Here is a 16,113-nt window from a genome sequence, read left to right as displayed (position 1 = left end):
CCAAAATTAATTTTAAAATATTTATTACAAACTTCAAGTCAATATTTTAAGATGTTTATTAAAATCTAAACCACCTAGTTTTCTATTATTTGCTAAACTAGGGGGAAAAAATCATAGAAACTAGGTGGCAGGTGTGTGGGTGTTTCCTGTAAAATTCCCCTGACGATCTCCTCCTACTGTGCTGGGTGTGACAACAGATAGGAAAAGGAAACCTAGCTCAATCCAAGCACTTCCAGTCACTACAGAAGGCACCGAGATGGGTCTTCGAAGACTACCAGGAATGACCCAGCAAGGAGGGGGGCAGGCAGAGGAAACAACACAGAAGCTGTTGTTATAAAACCCACCTGTGCCATGAACACCGCAGATGCTCGGTAGGGTTTCAAGCAGAAAAATAAAGGAATAAAGTTTGTTTTCCCCCTTTTACACCTTCTTTCTCTGGCTCCCATCTCTCAATAAGTTTGAACCACTGCCCTCAAGCCAGGCTCTAGCATGAAAGGTAGAAAAGCCTTTCCCCAACAACAAAGCCTCTCCTAACTGCAAAGTGTAAAGAGTAAGGAGAGTATCTACCAAGGAGGAGAGGCAGGAAGCCTGGGAAACATACTGGCAAGGTTTTACTCTATCCAGTGTCCTGCATATGGTGAAAATTTAAAACTCTCTTTGGGGCGCCTGGACAGCTCGGTCGGTTAAGTGTCTGATTCTTGATTTCTGCTTAGGTCATGATCTCAGGGTCATGAGATCAAGCCCCACATTGGGCTCTGTGCTGGGTGTGGAACCTGCTTAAGATTCTCCCTCTCCCTCTGCCCCTCCCTGCTCTAAAAATAATTTTAAAAATTATTCAAAAAGAACTGGTTTTCCATCTTTTTCAAACTTTTCTCTTCTACTCCACTCCTAATACCAGAAAATTCATCTGTAACCGAGGACTGCTTCAGATTTGCTGAGTTGAAGATACCAGAGTTAACCAATAAAATGGCAAAAACATACCAGCATCACATAAAACACAATCTTCAAAGAATCTGAACTCATAAGAAAGGAACTTACTTCCCAAACTGATATACCATTTAAGAGAAGGAATTTAGGAGATCTTGAGATCTGTATGCAATTCAACATGTTCTCAGCTTTGAATTTTCTTCCGATAGATATCTCCTTGTATTTGTGACTGAAAGTTAGAGTTATAGACTTAAAAGCAAATCTCCAAAGATGATACACAAATGGCCAATAAGCACAGTATCATTTGTCATTAGGAGAGTGTAAATCAAACCCAATAGATAACACTTCACACATACTAGGATGGCTATAATTTTTTTTAAAAGGAAAATAAATGTGGGCAAGGAAGGATGTGGAGAATCTGGAACCCTTGTGCATTGCTGGGGGAACATAAAATGATGCAGTTGCTGTGGAAAAGTCTGGTGGTTCCTCACAAAGTTAAACATAGAAATACCACATGCCCCAGTCATCTACTCCTACGTATATATCCTAAAGAACTAACTGTAAGCAGGGACTAAGCCACGTTCGCAGCAGCATTATTCATAATAGTTAAAAGGTGGAAGCAACCCAAGTGTCCACCAATGGATGAATGGATAAATAAAATGTGGTGTATATATATATATACACAATGGAATATTTAATCAGCCATCAAAAGAAATGAAATTTTGGTATATGCTACACAATAGATGGACCCTAGGGCACCTGGATGATTCAGTCAGTTAAGCTTCTGCCTTCGGCTCAGGTCATGATCCCAGGTTCCTGGGATAGAGTCCTATGTCAGGCCCCCTGCTCTGCAGGGAGTCTGCTTCTCCCTCTGCCCCTCCTCCCACTCGTTCTCTCAAATAAATAAATCAGATCTTTAAAAGAAATAGATGGCCCTTTAAACACTATGCTAAGTAAGACGAAGGACAAACTGTATGATTCCACTTACAAGAGGGACCTTGTAGGCATTTTCAGAGACAGGAAGTAGAATTGTGGTTACCAGGGCTGGGGGGGGGTGGGGAGGGCAGAATGGAAAGTTATTGTTCAATGGATACAGAATTTATGTTGGTGATAATGAAAAAGTTTTGGATATACATAATTGTGATGATTATGCAACACTGGACTGTATTTAAATGCCAGCGAACTCTACACTTACGAATGGTTAAAATGATAAACAGTATTTTATTTTTTTTTTAAAGATTTATTTATTTATTTATTTGAGAGAGAGAATGAGATAGAGAGTACATGAGAGGGGGGAGGGTTAGAGGGAGAAGCAGGCTCCTCGCTGAGCAGGGAGCCCAATGCGGGACTCGATCCCAGGACTCCAGGATCATGACCTGAGCCGAAGGCAGTCGCTTAACCAACTGAGCCACCCAGGCAACCCGATAAACAGTATTTTATATATATCTCACCAAACATAAAAAAGATGAAACCACAATTAGTAATTAAATGCTTACTATGTATATGGCACTGGGCCAAAAGAGAACTGTGTGTTCACCAGAGCTACATGAATTTGTTCTCCATCTCGCACAGATGTAGGCAAATGGGTAAGAGCATCATGCCTTCTGTAAGGCCACATGTCATTTCCAATACAAACAGTAAAATGGCCTATTCTGAAATGCTAATCCATTTTCCAGGCCCCATCAGACCCCAAAATACAGCCTTTATGAAGATTAGCTTCAGGGGACTTGGAACACATTAAAATCAGCATACATTTTATTTTCAAGCACACAATAAACACCAAACTTTTCCAGTGCTACTATACCATGCATAAATTCTTCTCATATAGAATTGGAAGTTGTTTCTGGTGAGGCTGCTGAATGATCAAGAATTAAGACACAGGAGGGGCAGTTGGGTGGCTCAGTTGGTTGAGTGTCTGACTCTTGATTTCAGCTTGGGCCATGATTTCAGGGTCCTGGGATCGAGCCCCGAGTCGGGCTCCATGCTCAGCATGCAGTCAGCTTGGGATTCTCTCTCTCCTGCCCCTTACCCATCCCCCCGGCTCTAAATAAGTAAAATCTTGAGGAAAAAAAAAAATCAAGACACAGGAGGCTCAAAGATAAAGGAAGTTTAACATCTGACATCTTCAAAACCAAGAAACAGCATATTTTCCTTTCAAAGTAAAGGATATTTTACCTCAGCCTTCAATTCATTAAGTATTTACTGTGCAATGATCCATGTTAACTCTCCATAATTCTTCTCATACTTAATTTACTTCAAGTGAGATGAGAGCCCAACTATAAAACATGCAATTTTCAACATACTTTGCATTATTTGAAGTATTCGAGGATGCAAAGTAGAACTCTACAATTTATCTTAAAAGAAAGAGCAAGTTCCAGGAGTTTTTTATTGTTTGGCTGACAACACAAAACCAGGCAGAGAGGTCCCCAAGGAAACGATGGTCACGCTTCATTGTTGTTTGCCCTTTGGTCCTTCACCTTCTAAGCGTTTATTATATTTTCTTTTAAAGATATCAGACATTTATTTTTATCACAAATGCAATCCAAGTGTGAATAAATAAATGTATTACATTTAACATCTGCCCCCCCCCCATGTTCCCTTAAATAGAAAAAAGAGCTAAGGTGTCTCTTCAAAGCCTATTTGGCCATAGCTGTCCCACCTATGGTTTTAAAAACAGACTGTAACTTATCTTCTGAGATTCTTTCTTGAACTACAGCTCATTCTGTTAAAGAAATCCTGGGAAAGAAGTCCTATTGATATTGTCGATAGTCTCCAAAAGGTGAGGATGGTAACTGGGCTGAAGGCAACTGAGAAGGGTCTTCAGCAAACTGAGGACCTGCAATTAAGAAAGAAAGAATCTTAAAAACCACCTGAATATTACACAATTAAATAGAACAAGACTTCGTAGAGAGTAAATCAATCAACTCAATAAAAATAACGTGCTACCTTAGAGCTGTCCTCTGAATTTCTACTGCCTAATTTTCATGAGTGCCTCCAAATTTGGTAAACATGACAGTCTGGCTTTCTTTATGCTCCAGAATGAACAGCTCTCAACTGTTATGCCAGGAAAGTCAGATGGATTAATTATAGCAAGAAGTGAATTCAAGTTTTTAAAGCAATTGCTGTAACAAGCTGCTATAAAGATGGGAAAAAAATCTCACACTTCTTGACATATTTTTCAGTAGCTATTTAAAATTATTTTCACAAAGTTTAAGTACCTTAGTCATGTTTTAAGAGAAATCAGTAATCCGGTTTATACAACCAATTAGAGAATGAGTTCTGAAATGGGAAGATATCCCCTAGCTTGCTGTAGAACAAGTCTTATAAAATTTAGTTTTCAAAGGATGGGAGGGCCTGTGAACTAAGAAAAAAATGTGGTTTTTGTTTTGGTTTTTTTTTTTAAGATTTGAGAGAGAGAGAGCACGGACGGGAGAGGGTGAGTTGTGGCGGGGGTAAAGGGAGAGGGAGAGAGAAACTTAAGCAGACTCTGGGCTGAGCGTGCAGATGGACATGGGCTCAATATCACAATCCTGAAATCGAGACCTGAGCCAAAACCAACGTCGGATGCTTAACCGAATGAGCCACCCAGGCGTCCCAAAAAATATGGTTCTAAATTAAAAAAAAAAAAAAAACTTTTATGCAAATAATCACAATTATTTTATTTTGGAAATAAAGTAATTCAGGGAAACTAAAGCAGACTAAAACATTAACTGTAAAGAAGAAAGAGGGCAGTGGTAAAATTCCCTGAAGCTTTCCAATGCTTCAAAATCCTGGGGCGCCTGGGTGGCTCAGTCGTTAAGCGTCTGCCTCCGGCTCAGGTCATGATCCCAGGATCCTGGCATCGAGCCCCGCATCGGGCTCCCTGCTCTGCGGGAAGCCTGCTTCTCCCTCTCCCACTCCCCCCTGCTTGTGTTCCTGCTTTCGCTGTCTCTGTCAAAAAAATAAATAAAATCTTGGGCGCCTGGGTGGCTCAGTTGGTTAAGCGACTGCCTTCGGCTCAGGTCATGATCCCGGAGTCCCGGGATCGAGTCCCACATCGGGCTCCCTGCTCAGTAAGGGAGCCTGCTTCTCCCTCTGACCCTCCCCCCTCTCATGTACTCTCTCTCTCTCTCATTCTCTCTGTCTCAAATAAATAAATAAATAAAATCTTAAAAAAAAAAAAATAAATAAATAAAATCTTAAAAACAAAACAAAACCAATGCTTCAAAATCCAATGATACATTTTTTTTTCCACTATAAAAGCATTATCTGTTCATTTCAGAAAACTAGAGAAAATACTGGGTAAAACAGGTAAACCAAAGATAACCATTATTACTTAGATATAATTTTACCTCATTTTTTCCATGGTTTTAAAAATATTTTCATGTCAGTTAATTATAAATATATGATTAACTCTTCAAAGATTTCCCCCAACACAGCTTTTCAGAAACACATCTCCTGTCTCAAATAAAATGCATTTCTTTTAAAGATTTCCTCTGAGGAAAAAAAGGTTAAAGCAAAGTAACCTAGACTAATTTCTATAAGACAATGTAACTTGGGGCTCCTGGCTGGCTCAGTCAGTAGAGGATGAGACTCTTGATCTTGGGGTCATGAGTTCGAGCCCCCAGGCAAAGAACCTACTGAAAGAAAGGGGAAAAAAAAGAAATGAAAAGAAAGGAAGAAGGAAGGAAGGAAAATGTAACTGATGTTTTTGTTATGTTTCTGAATTTCTGAAAAAATGAAACTTTTCTGATGTTTTATGTGAAGACTTTCACACTAAAGTGATAAAAACTAAAAAGCAAAGTTAGAATGTGCCTATCATAACAGATTATTAACTCAAGAGTAATGATTAAAAAGCAGGAACAGAAAGTGAGAGGGTCCAAGAGGTCCCTAGATCATCCCCAGCATCTACTGTGCAGTGTGTTTGACAACTGTGCCAAAGAGACACTGAATCTCTTGCTAGGTGCCTCAGGGAAATCAAATCAAACTGGGAGCTATGATCTATTCCTAACTCTATGCTGAATCTCTTCCAAGCTCCAAAAATAATTTTCAACATGTGTCGCTATTCTATTTCCTTCCTCAAATGCCAGGTCAAATTTTTCCTACAAAATCCTCATGATTATCTTTTTGCTTCCTTCCAATGTCAAGGAATATTGGCCCTTTACAGACAACTGAAGTTTTCTGCAGTTACCAGAAGGTGCACAATCTAACAGCTGTGCAAGATATTATATGACCATGATGACTTAGCCCACAATTTAACTTTTCCCTATATATCAGATAAAAGGAACAATTAGCAACAAATTATTTTACTAACTTCTCAAAAAAATTTTCTCTGCCAACCATAAAGTGACCCTCCCAAACACAGCCTCTTTCTACCACTCTATTTCATTCTCTTCGAAGCAAGCAACACAATCAAATCTCATTTATCTGTTAACATGTTAGTCCGTCTTCTCCCACCAGAATTTAAGCCCTTGTTCACCACTATATCACAGCATCTAGAACAGTGCCTGGCACATACATGTAAGTAAGAGGTTGTTGATGGACTACCATTATTGTTACACATCTGCAAGGACCTTTCTTCAAGCGCCTCTAAAATGACTGGCAATTTCTTAGAATAAGCACATGAGCGCTGACAAAACCTGAGAACTAAAATTAAGATCAACAGCAAACCATCTAACCAAAGCATTTTGGTTACTGTGGCTAAACACAATAATCAAATCCACATCTACCTTTTCAAATACAACTAGGGGCTATTATTGTAATCCTCACGAACCATGGCAAATGTAGAAATCACAAACTACCACATTTTAGCAGAAAAGATAGGTTCTCTCTAAATATCAGGAGGCCATTCCAGTGTTTGAGCTATGGTAGTAGTAAGCAGGAAGAAGACTCACCATTGGGAAATTGTGCAGAGGCGAATCTTGTCAACAAGATACCAGCTCCTTCAATTAAAGCTAGGAGAATGCCACCCATCGCAGCTGACCCAACCATGGCCACCGGTCCATCTGAACACATTAATAATAAAGAGATTACCTTAATAGAAAACTAGTTTAATAGAAGACTTGGTAAAGGAAAGAGCTGTCCACATGGCTCCATGCTACCCTCATTCCCAGCCCTGGAATAAAACTGGCTCACTGGCTAAAACCAGGTGTCAACAAACTAAGGCCCACAGCTCAAATCCAGCTCACTGCCTGTTTATGTAAAGTTTTATTAGCACAATCATCCTCATTCATTTATATATAGTCTATGGCTGCTTTCATGTTACAATCATAGAGCTAAGTATTTGCTGACAAAGACCTCACAGCCCACAAAGTCTAAAATATTTACCATCTGGCCCTTTAAAAAGAAAAAGTTTACTGATCCTTGGCCTAAACCACTAAACCCCCCAAAATTCTGGGTTGCTTTCTGTCCCAAAGATCCAGAAGATGGTTCTAAGCTCTCTATTCGTAACACTGCTATATGGCAGGTATGATTATTAACTCTAGAGTACCAATGAGGAAACTATGGCTGGCACAAAAAGTCTGGCAAAATGCCCAGTAACTTGAACTGCTCTTAACCACTGTATAGATCAGAACCCCATGCTCTCTCATTCTTAAACATTCCAAGTAAAAAGATACTTATTTTTCCCCCAAATCACCACATACATTCATGCTATACTAAATTAAACAATCAATGCTCAGTTTTATTTATTACACATATCACTAAATTAAGACAGATAAGGTTTTCCAAAAAGTCTTGCTTTTACTAGTGTGTCTATAATGATTGCTTACTTTTTCTTCTTTTTTTATAATGATTGCTTACTTCTTGCTGCCAGTATGGCTCCTGTTAAGGCACCACTTGTGATGGAGTTCCAGGGATCTTCTTTCCCTCTGACTTGAACCATACTGCAGTCAATCATGGAAAATAAACCTCCCCAAACTGCAAAGCTACCTATTTTATTTAAAAACAAAAGAAATTTCATTTTTTCATCTTACATTTAAAATATTATAGTCAAAAATAACTTTAAATAACAACACTATATTCTTAAAACTCTCACACTTCAAATACATGCAAACACAAGTTTGGATAAGCACTGAACAATCGGAATACTTATCTTTTCAATAAAGCGTGGGTTGTATTATCAGCTTGAAAATTAGCAATGGCCCAAAGCCTAAAAGAAATAAGCCAGGCCTAGAAGAGTCAGGCTAAACACATTCAAATCTCCCTTTCAGAACCAAGTATCTCTTTTTAAAAAGCAATAAACACAACAAAGCCACCCTGCTTCTTCCTTCCTTCTCCTTTTATAGCTCTACCTTACCTCTATTTTTTCTTTTCTTCATTAAGTGTCACTGAGCATATATATATATATATATATATATATATATATATATATATACTCTATAAAAATCACCAGGAAAGATACAAAAGAAATCCAGCTATCCTGGAATGTATTATAGGTGTAGGCCAATACACGCTAAAGTAGCTAATGGATGATACAAACAGTCAGAATTATGGAACATCAAGGGGAGAGAAATTACCTATCCTCTCTTTCTAACCTTTATTCCTCCAGCATGAAACTAAAAACCACACTAAATCAAATTACTTGGCACTTAAACTCTTCCTAAACACAGTAACAATTTTGTCAAATTAGAAACACCCACAAATACACTTACAGAAGTACACACAAAATTTTAGACAACACCAAGATTTTAACTGTCACCATCTCTGGATGATGTAACACATGACTTAATTTCTTCATGCCTGCTTTATTATCCAAATCCTCTATCATGAGTGCACACAACTTGCACTATATGAAGAGTTGTTATATTTATTATGATTAAAGAAGAAAAACTACCCAAAAGAGCCCTAGTCACTTTATTCTCTACCCTCTGAAATCTGAAAATAGTGGGGATATGTTAGTAAGGGCAATACCAAATGTCAGAACCAGATTGTCACCAGAATCCTTTTCCAGTTTTCACACTATCCATTAAATCTATTAGATATAACCAGCCGAAGTATAGCATAAGCCCTCATATCTAGTCCAATACTAGATATTACACACTACGTAAAAATAAACTAGTAAACTAGTTCTTTCCTCTAGCTCAGTAATTCTATGTCCTGAGAGAGATCTGATGCCTCGGTGTATTTAGAATGTATATTAGAATTACCTAACTAAATTCCTCAAACAAGACTCTCCCAATACCTCACAAGAGTCTGAAACCTGCCCATTCTCCAAGAATAATTGCCAAAGTAAGCTATGGTTACTGATGAGAATGAGACTGTGCCCAAGCAGGGTGATGAGGCTGTCCACCAGAAGGCTGGCCCAGTGTGAGGAGCCAGAGCCAAAGCAGGGTAAGGAAGAGTCCTCAGCCTGGCATGGAGTTGAGTGTATCCATGTGGAAGGGCGGCCTGGTGTGGGGTGCCACAGCCCAAGCAGGACAAAGATGGAGGTATTCATATAAAAAGGGAGAAAGGAAGAATAAACCTTATACGGCTGGACTGCTGAGGTCCTGGTGTGAACTTATGATTTTCAACATGTACATATAAATACAGATATAAATTTGGTTAGATGTATTTATGTTGTGGTTGGTGTGTGTTTACATATATACATATATACTCCCAAGCTCTATTACAAAGAAGGCCCGGGAACAGCAACATCCCAATAGCAACGATACACTTTGCACCCAGATTTTGGATTCTAAATGCCACTCTCAACTAAAAGGAACCAGAGCTCTATGGAGAAACGGCTGACTCTATGGCTAGGCAGGGAAAATGCAAGATGAGCCTGGAGTATCTTGTTCCAAAACGCAAAAGATGCCTGAAGAATAATGGGGCTGTGTCAAAAGCCCCCATGAAATTTTCTCTATGAAAATAGAAGGCTCTTCAGGACACAACTATGATTTTTCCATGTTGCCTGTCCCCTGGATTTTGACTAGAGAAGCTCAGTAAATGCTCACTGAATTAAATTGAAAATGTCATCCCAGTATTTTTAAAAAGCAAGATACCATAAAGATTTCTCAATAGTTTCCTTAAAAAAGCCAGTCCCAAGGATCTGAAATAAACAATCCCAATTCACTCATACCACAACTTAGTCTTCCTCTATTTCACCCTGTTTATTTTAGAATAGTTTTAGAGTTACAGAAAAGTTGTGAAGATAGCTCAGAATTCCCATATTTCCCACATCCAGTTTCCCCAATTTCTAATATCTTACATTACCATGGTGCATTTGCACAATTAATGACCCAATATCAATACAGTATTAAGTAAAGTCCACACTTAACTCAGATTTCTTTAGTTTTTATGTCCTTCTGTTTCAGGATACCAAATTACATTTAGTGGTCATGTCTCCTTAAGCTCCTTAAGCGAGAGCCTGTGACACTACCTGATTGTTTTTTTATCCATTGAAAAAGTGTAATATGATAGAAGCAGCCTCTTACAAGACATATAAAAACCTGTGTGACTTCTGCATATATTGGGAGTTCAGGGTTTGGTGTGTGCTTTAATACTACTTATCATTCAACAAAGGAAAATCAGTCACTATTTACTTTCCAGGGGTATATAATTATTACAGAGGAAAGAAAAGGAAAAAGATATACCATCACTTCAGCCCTCACAGCTTCGATTTCCTCATCTGGAAAATGGGGATAATTATACACCTCTTGTGGTGGTGTGAGGATTAAAGTAATGCCATAAAACCCTTAGGAGAGTGCTTAGCACATAGCAAACACCCAATAAATGGCAGCTCTTAGCTAGGCTTCCAAAGAAAAATATGCTAAAAACAAAGACAGGACTATTCTGTCACACAAAATTACTAAGGAATGACTAAAAGTATTTAGTCTTTTTCATGTGTTCTACATGGTCTCTCCAACCCGACTCTATCTTTGTAAATGAATATAGCCTCCAAGCTTTTATTTATTTATTTGAGAGAGAGCGAGAGAGAGAAAAAGAGAGAGCATGAGATGGGGGAGGGTCAGAGGGAGAAGCAGACTCCCCACTCAGCGGGGAGCCTAAAGCAGGGCTCGATCCTGGGACTCTGGGATCATGACCTGAGGTGAAGGCAAACACTTAACAGACTGAGCCACCCAGGCGCCCCACCTCCAAGCTTTTTTATCATCTCTCTTCTCCCAACTTCTGAATAACCAAGTTTAAAAAGTATAATGAATTCTTTTCAAATTTTGCATTGACCTCTGCACAACATCCAAAACCTAACCTTGGAGAGGAGCCTGAGCAGCATCATCAGTTTCTCTCTCATGAAACCCAATCCTTCAGATCACATTCTCTTCAGCTTTATATTACCCCAGAAGCTATCACTCCTGACTCTCATAAACCTAAGCTTTAAACACACTGTCTTCCTTTTGGATAACAGGAAAAAACAAAAACAAAATACCACTGAGCACTTGAAGGATGGAGACAAAATTTTCAAATGAATGGATGCAGCAATTCCAGTTAACTTTCTCAATAAACCGTAAATCCAGAAGAATTTACAGAGACAGTAATTTCTAACAAGCTCTTAGACTGAACTAAGCTTCATCTTCAAATAAACAAGAAAAGATATTCTGAAGTACAAATGGAAAAATTCTGCTTACCTCCCAACTGTGGAGCCCTGGTTTTAATAGCTGTCAAACTCCCCCGCAGTCTGTGGTTTACCCCCTATAAAGAAGCAATCAAAAATACAGTAGAAATACAATATATTTCCAGCTCACTGATAAGGCCACCAGTGATATTAGCAAATCCAGATTTCAAGTAATGATAAGACAAGACCATTCACCTACTTACCACTGGAGAATTGCGAAAACCTTTTATTGCTTGAAAGATTCCACCACCTATGGTACCCATCGTAAAGGCCCCACCACAATCATCGACAATTCGCCAAGGGCTAAGAACAGGGAAAAAAAAAAAAAGATGACTATTTCTCATTCATAAACCATAAAATTTTCTTTGCTAACACAGTAAGGGATGCAACAGATTCCAATGTAGGATCTACTGCAACCAATAAAATAAACATTTAGACAAAAGGATTCTGAACATATCCGTATCTATTTAGCTCCAAGCCATAAGGAATGGAACTGGCTTTAACTCCCTGTTAACAGTACTTAATTTTCATTTAATAATTAGCACATCTATGAACAGTTGGGCACAGAGCAAAAGTGAATCAACAACTATGCAGGAAATTACATTATAATCAATGCTGATCCAATCTCCCAGGGATCAAAGTAAGCTCTCCAGCTGCAGTAAAATTTAAAGCTGAGACCTCCCAAGATGAAGATTCAACAGGGGCAGAGGGAGACCAATTTAAACAATTTTTAAAGTTTGAAATTCTTTCTGGGTTTACTGAGTCCCATTAGCACTTGGAACTTTAGTTTATATTAGGTCCAACCATTTAACACGCTGGAATACTCTAATCTCCAATAATTAGAGGTTATATTTGTAAACCCAGTTTCCAAAAGTAGCAACCTTATACAACACAATGAAATCTGAATGTGATCAGAACAGAACTACTTACTATTCTAGGAATCTGGCTTATGAAAAAGTCTGTGAATGGTTAATTCATTTTTTAAAAAAGATTTTTATTTATTTGTCAGAGAGAGAGAGAGGAACAAGCAGGGAGAGCGGCAGCCAGAGGGAGAAGCAAGCTCGCCCCTGAGCAGGGAGCCTGATGTGGAACTTGATCCCAGGTGACCTGAGCCAAAGGCAGACGCTTAACCAACTGAGCCACCCCGGTGCCCTGGTTAAATTCATTTTAGACCCACTATAAATAAAAGCAATTTCTTTGATCTAGTCTCAAGGGTCAAATGCTACGTAATGAACCTATGGGCAATCTACTTGTTCAAGTAAACTTGTGAATTCAGTGTAGTTGCTGCTGGAGAATTTGAATGAGTAATTTCTAACTTTGGTGGACAGGAATACAAAACCTTGCAGTGAAACATCATATTCTTTTTCAAGAATAATACAAATCAGGACCTTGTACAGAATGACTATCTCATGCAGCACACATTCCAACTGTCAGCAGGATGCTTTGGGGCCTTGCTAAACCAAGGCTTGCTTTTATGACCCTAAAAGCAAAATCAGCAACACCTGAGGGTTTATTAGACCTGCAGACTCACAACACTTTACCCAGGACCTACTGAACCAGAGTCTATAGTTCAACACGATCAAGTGACTTGATTTCACCTTAATAGCGTAAGAAGCAGTGCTTGAGATTAAAAAGGATTAGGAAATTGCTTTAAGATGGTAGAAACAGGTGGCGCCTGGTTGGCTCAGTCGTCAAGCGTCTCCCTTCGGCTCTGGTCATGATCCCAGTCCTGGGATCCAGCCCCGCATCGGGCTCCCTGCTCGGCAGGAAGCCTGCTTCTCCCTCTTCCACTCCCCCTGCTTGTGTTCCCTCTCTCGCTGTGTCTCTCTCTGTCAAATAAATAAATAAAAATCTTTAAATAAAAATAAAATAAAATGGTAGAAACACTAATAGGAAGTATAGAGAAAAGACAAAGGAGAATGAATTAGTGGCTCCCTGAGTGGTGGGCCAGTAACTTCAGAAGATCTACTCCAAATGATCTTATTAGTTGGGGATTAAAAAAATCTCTTTTGGGGGGGGATTAAAAAATCTTAAAGAACAGCAGGATTCAGGGGCACCCGGGTGCTTCAGTCGTTAAGCGTCCGCCTTCAGCTCGGGTCATGATCCCAGGGTCCTGGGATTGAACCCCCAGTCGGGCTCCCTGGTCCGCGGGAAGCCTGCTTCTCCCTCTCCCACCACCCCCCCCCCGGCATGTACAGCATATGGTGTACATGTTTGGAGGCAGAGTGGTGTGGAGAGAGGAAAAGGATTTTTATAGTCTGAGGTTGGAGGATTTGAGAAAATGCTCTTAACAGGACAGTACAGAAGATCAAAGCAGTTTTGACTAGGAAACTAACCAGACAACTGATTTGACTGTATTGCTTCAGGACATACACACTAAGAGAAAGCAAAGTAGTAGATAAAAACTCATTATTCTTATAACATCTTTAATTCAACCAAGTTAAAAAATTTACCCTCCTGCCAGCCTGTGTCATTATACTATATCCAACAGCAGCTGATAACAACAGTCTACGATGCGCTGAATTCTTCATATGTAAGCACAATTTAGGAAGGGGGATTAATTATATTTGGTAATTTTAAAGAGCCATGAGGTGCTGAAATGCTCTGTATCCCATTTGAGTGATTTAAAAAAAAAGGGGGGGGGGGCACAAAGCCGGTAACGTGGCTACTGCTGGCAAGGTAATAATATAAAGTCCTAGGCACTTGCACAAGTTGAGGATGACATTGGCTTTTGCTCTAACCCAATAAACAGGTGATTAATCCAAATAATAAGATTTGATTTTGCTCTTAAGACCCCCAGAAGCCTTAAATTTAGGCAACCTGAGACCTCTGACAGCAATTACCCTTTTTATAACTATGTATGTGCCTGATTTACTCATGCTCTTACTCTTTGAACCTGTAAAGTGGTGAGCACAGAGACCTCACTCAAATACTGAAATACGTGATTTTCTGTTCATGGTTTCTCAAAGAACACATACTACTATCTCTATTTTCCAGATAATCCTCTGTCCCCCCACAGAGAATTCAAAGGATGAAAACGAGGCTCCTACCTACAGGTGCTTATCCACGCCCTTTAGGTAAAATCTCTTGTTCTATACATTTGAAATCCTTCGCCCTGGGGACACATGTCACGATGTATCTTAAGATATATATATATATATTAAGACACATGTCACAAATAATATCTTAAGAATGGCATCCCCCTCAGAGGCCCACTGTCCATTCCTCAACACAGGAACTGAGCAAAGCCGAGACATGGGGACGTGTCCAAGGTCACCTCAGCAGGCGGGATTATTACGGACCCCGCACAAGATCGACTACGCCCTGGGTTGGGAGCAGATTCCGAGGCTCCATCAAGCCCAAGCCCGGACCTCCTCATCCACCGCAAGGTCACCAGAGTGCCGGGTTGTTAGCGGAAAGGCTGCCACACGCGGCCCGGGGAGCACAGGGTTCAGAAGCAGACTGGCTGCTCTAGACGGCGCTGCCTATGGTTACCAAACCCACATCGACAAGCCTGCGACTGAGTTCAACTTGCACCTACGGGCACTGGACAGGGGAGGACGAGGACCACGGGCAGAGAGGCAGGAGAAAACAAGAACAGTGGTAAAGCTCACCAAGGTTCTCTCGCGTACTCCTCCATCTTGACTCCACCGGCGCGAGTGATGCCGGGCAAGTTGGGTGGAGGCTGACCCCAGCGGCGGAAGTGATCTCGAGAGGAGGGCGTTAAGGTCTATGTGGATTGGTTCACCGTTTCCTCCCGCAACCAATAGGAGCCTGGACTTCAGGGCAGCGTGGGGGGCGGGGCAGAGACGCTGCGTGGCAGAGGTGGCCCCGCCCAGGTCCTCGAAGGCTGCAGGTCTGGGCTTCGTGCGCCGGGAGCAACCCAATGGCAAGGAGTTCAAGTTACCGCGTCACTGAAGGTTCCGTGGACTGACATAAACCTAGCATTATTTCGCTAGGGTTCACCAAATTTCCTAAATACATGTCTTTTTTTGTTTTTAGTACTTTGGCTGCTAGTTGGGAATTAATGTTAGCTAATTCGCGATGGTTCGTGAAACTTAACTAACTACACATAGCAGGAGAAGGATTAAGAGCAGACAGTGTCATAGTCCTTATAGTCACAGTGCTTGGAATGTAATAGATGTTCGATAAATGCTTTTGAAGTGAACTTATCTGGGCCATCTTGAGTGCTGGGACCAATTTGGGGCCCTCAATTGAAGGACAACAGAACCACTTCTGGTCCACCCTTCAAAAGATCAGCGGAAAATGTGAGGGATGTTTAGCTCAGAAAAGAGGAGACCCAAGGGATGGGAACCCATCAACCTTTTTTAGCCTACAGTCAACAAAATCTCAGCCATGTGATGTCTGTTAAAAGAACTCTTCTCCTGGGCGCCTGGGTGGCTCAGTCGTTAAGCGTCTGCCTTCGGCTCAGGTCATGATCCCAGGATCCTGGGATCGAGCCCCACGTCGGGCTCCCTGCTCAGCGGGAAGCCTGCTTCTCCCTCTCCCACTCTCCCTGCTTGTGTTCCTGCTCTCGCTGTCTCTCTCTGTCAAATAAATAAATAAAATCTTAAAAAAAAAAAAAGAACTCTTCTCCATTCCTTTTGAGATTGACTTTAAAATATGTATATATTTAGGGCACCTGGGTGGCTCAG

General features: G+C 40.4%; 1 protein-coding gene across 1 annotated transcript; it reads right to left on the bottom strand.

Annotated features, from left to right (window-relative positions):
* Positions 1 to 2,659: 2,659 nt before the first annotated feature.
* TIMM17A (translocase of inner mitochondrial membrane 17A) lies at positions 2,660 to 15,223 on the bottom strand. The gene is made up of 6 exons (XM_025855269.2): positions 15,073 to 15,223; positions 11,662 to 11,761; positions 11,472 to 11,535; positions 7,708 to 7,836; positions 6,801 to 6,911; positions 2,660 to 3,763 (listed from the first exon to the last, which is right to left on the bottom strand). Exons 1-6 carry the CDS (start codon positions 15,096 to 15,098, stop codon positions 3,678 to 3,680), a joined length of 516 nt encoding a protein of 171 aa, XP_025711054.1. The 5' UTR covers positions 15,099 to 15,223; the 3' UTR covers positions 2,660 to 3,677.
* Between the last annotated feature and the right edge of the window lie 890 nt (positions 15,224 to 16,113).

The sequence above is a fragment of the Callorhinus ursinus genome, unplaced genomic scaffold (genome assembly GCF_003265705.2).
Source record: "Callorhinus ursinus isolate GAN/ISIS: 27379988/994484 unplaced genomic scaffold, GSC_fseal_2.0 scaffold57, whole genome shotgun sequence".
NCBI classification, from domain to species: domain Eukaryota; kingdom Metazoa; phylum Chordata; class Mammalia; order Carnivora; family Otariidae; genus Callorhinus; species Callorhinus ursinus.
The sequence above is the reverse complement of the archived record's forward strand: the minus strand, read 5'-3'. Positions and strand labels throughout refer to the sequence as shown.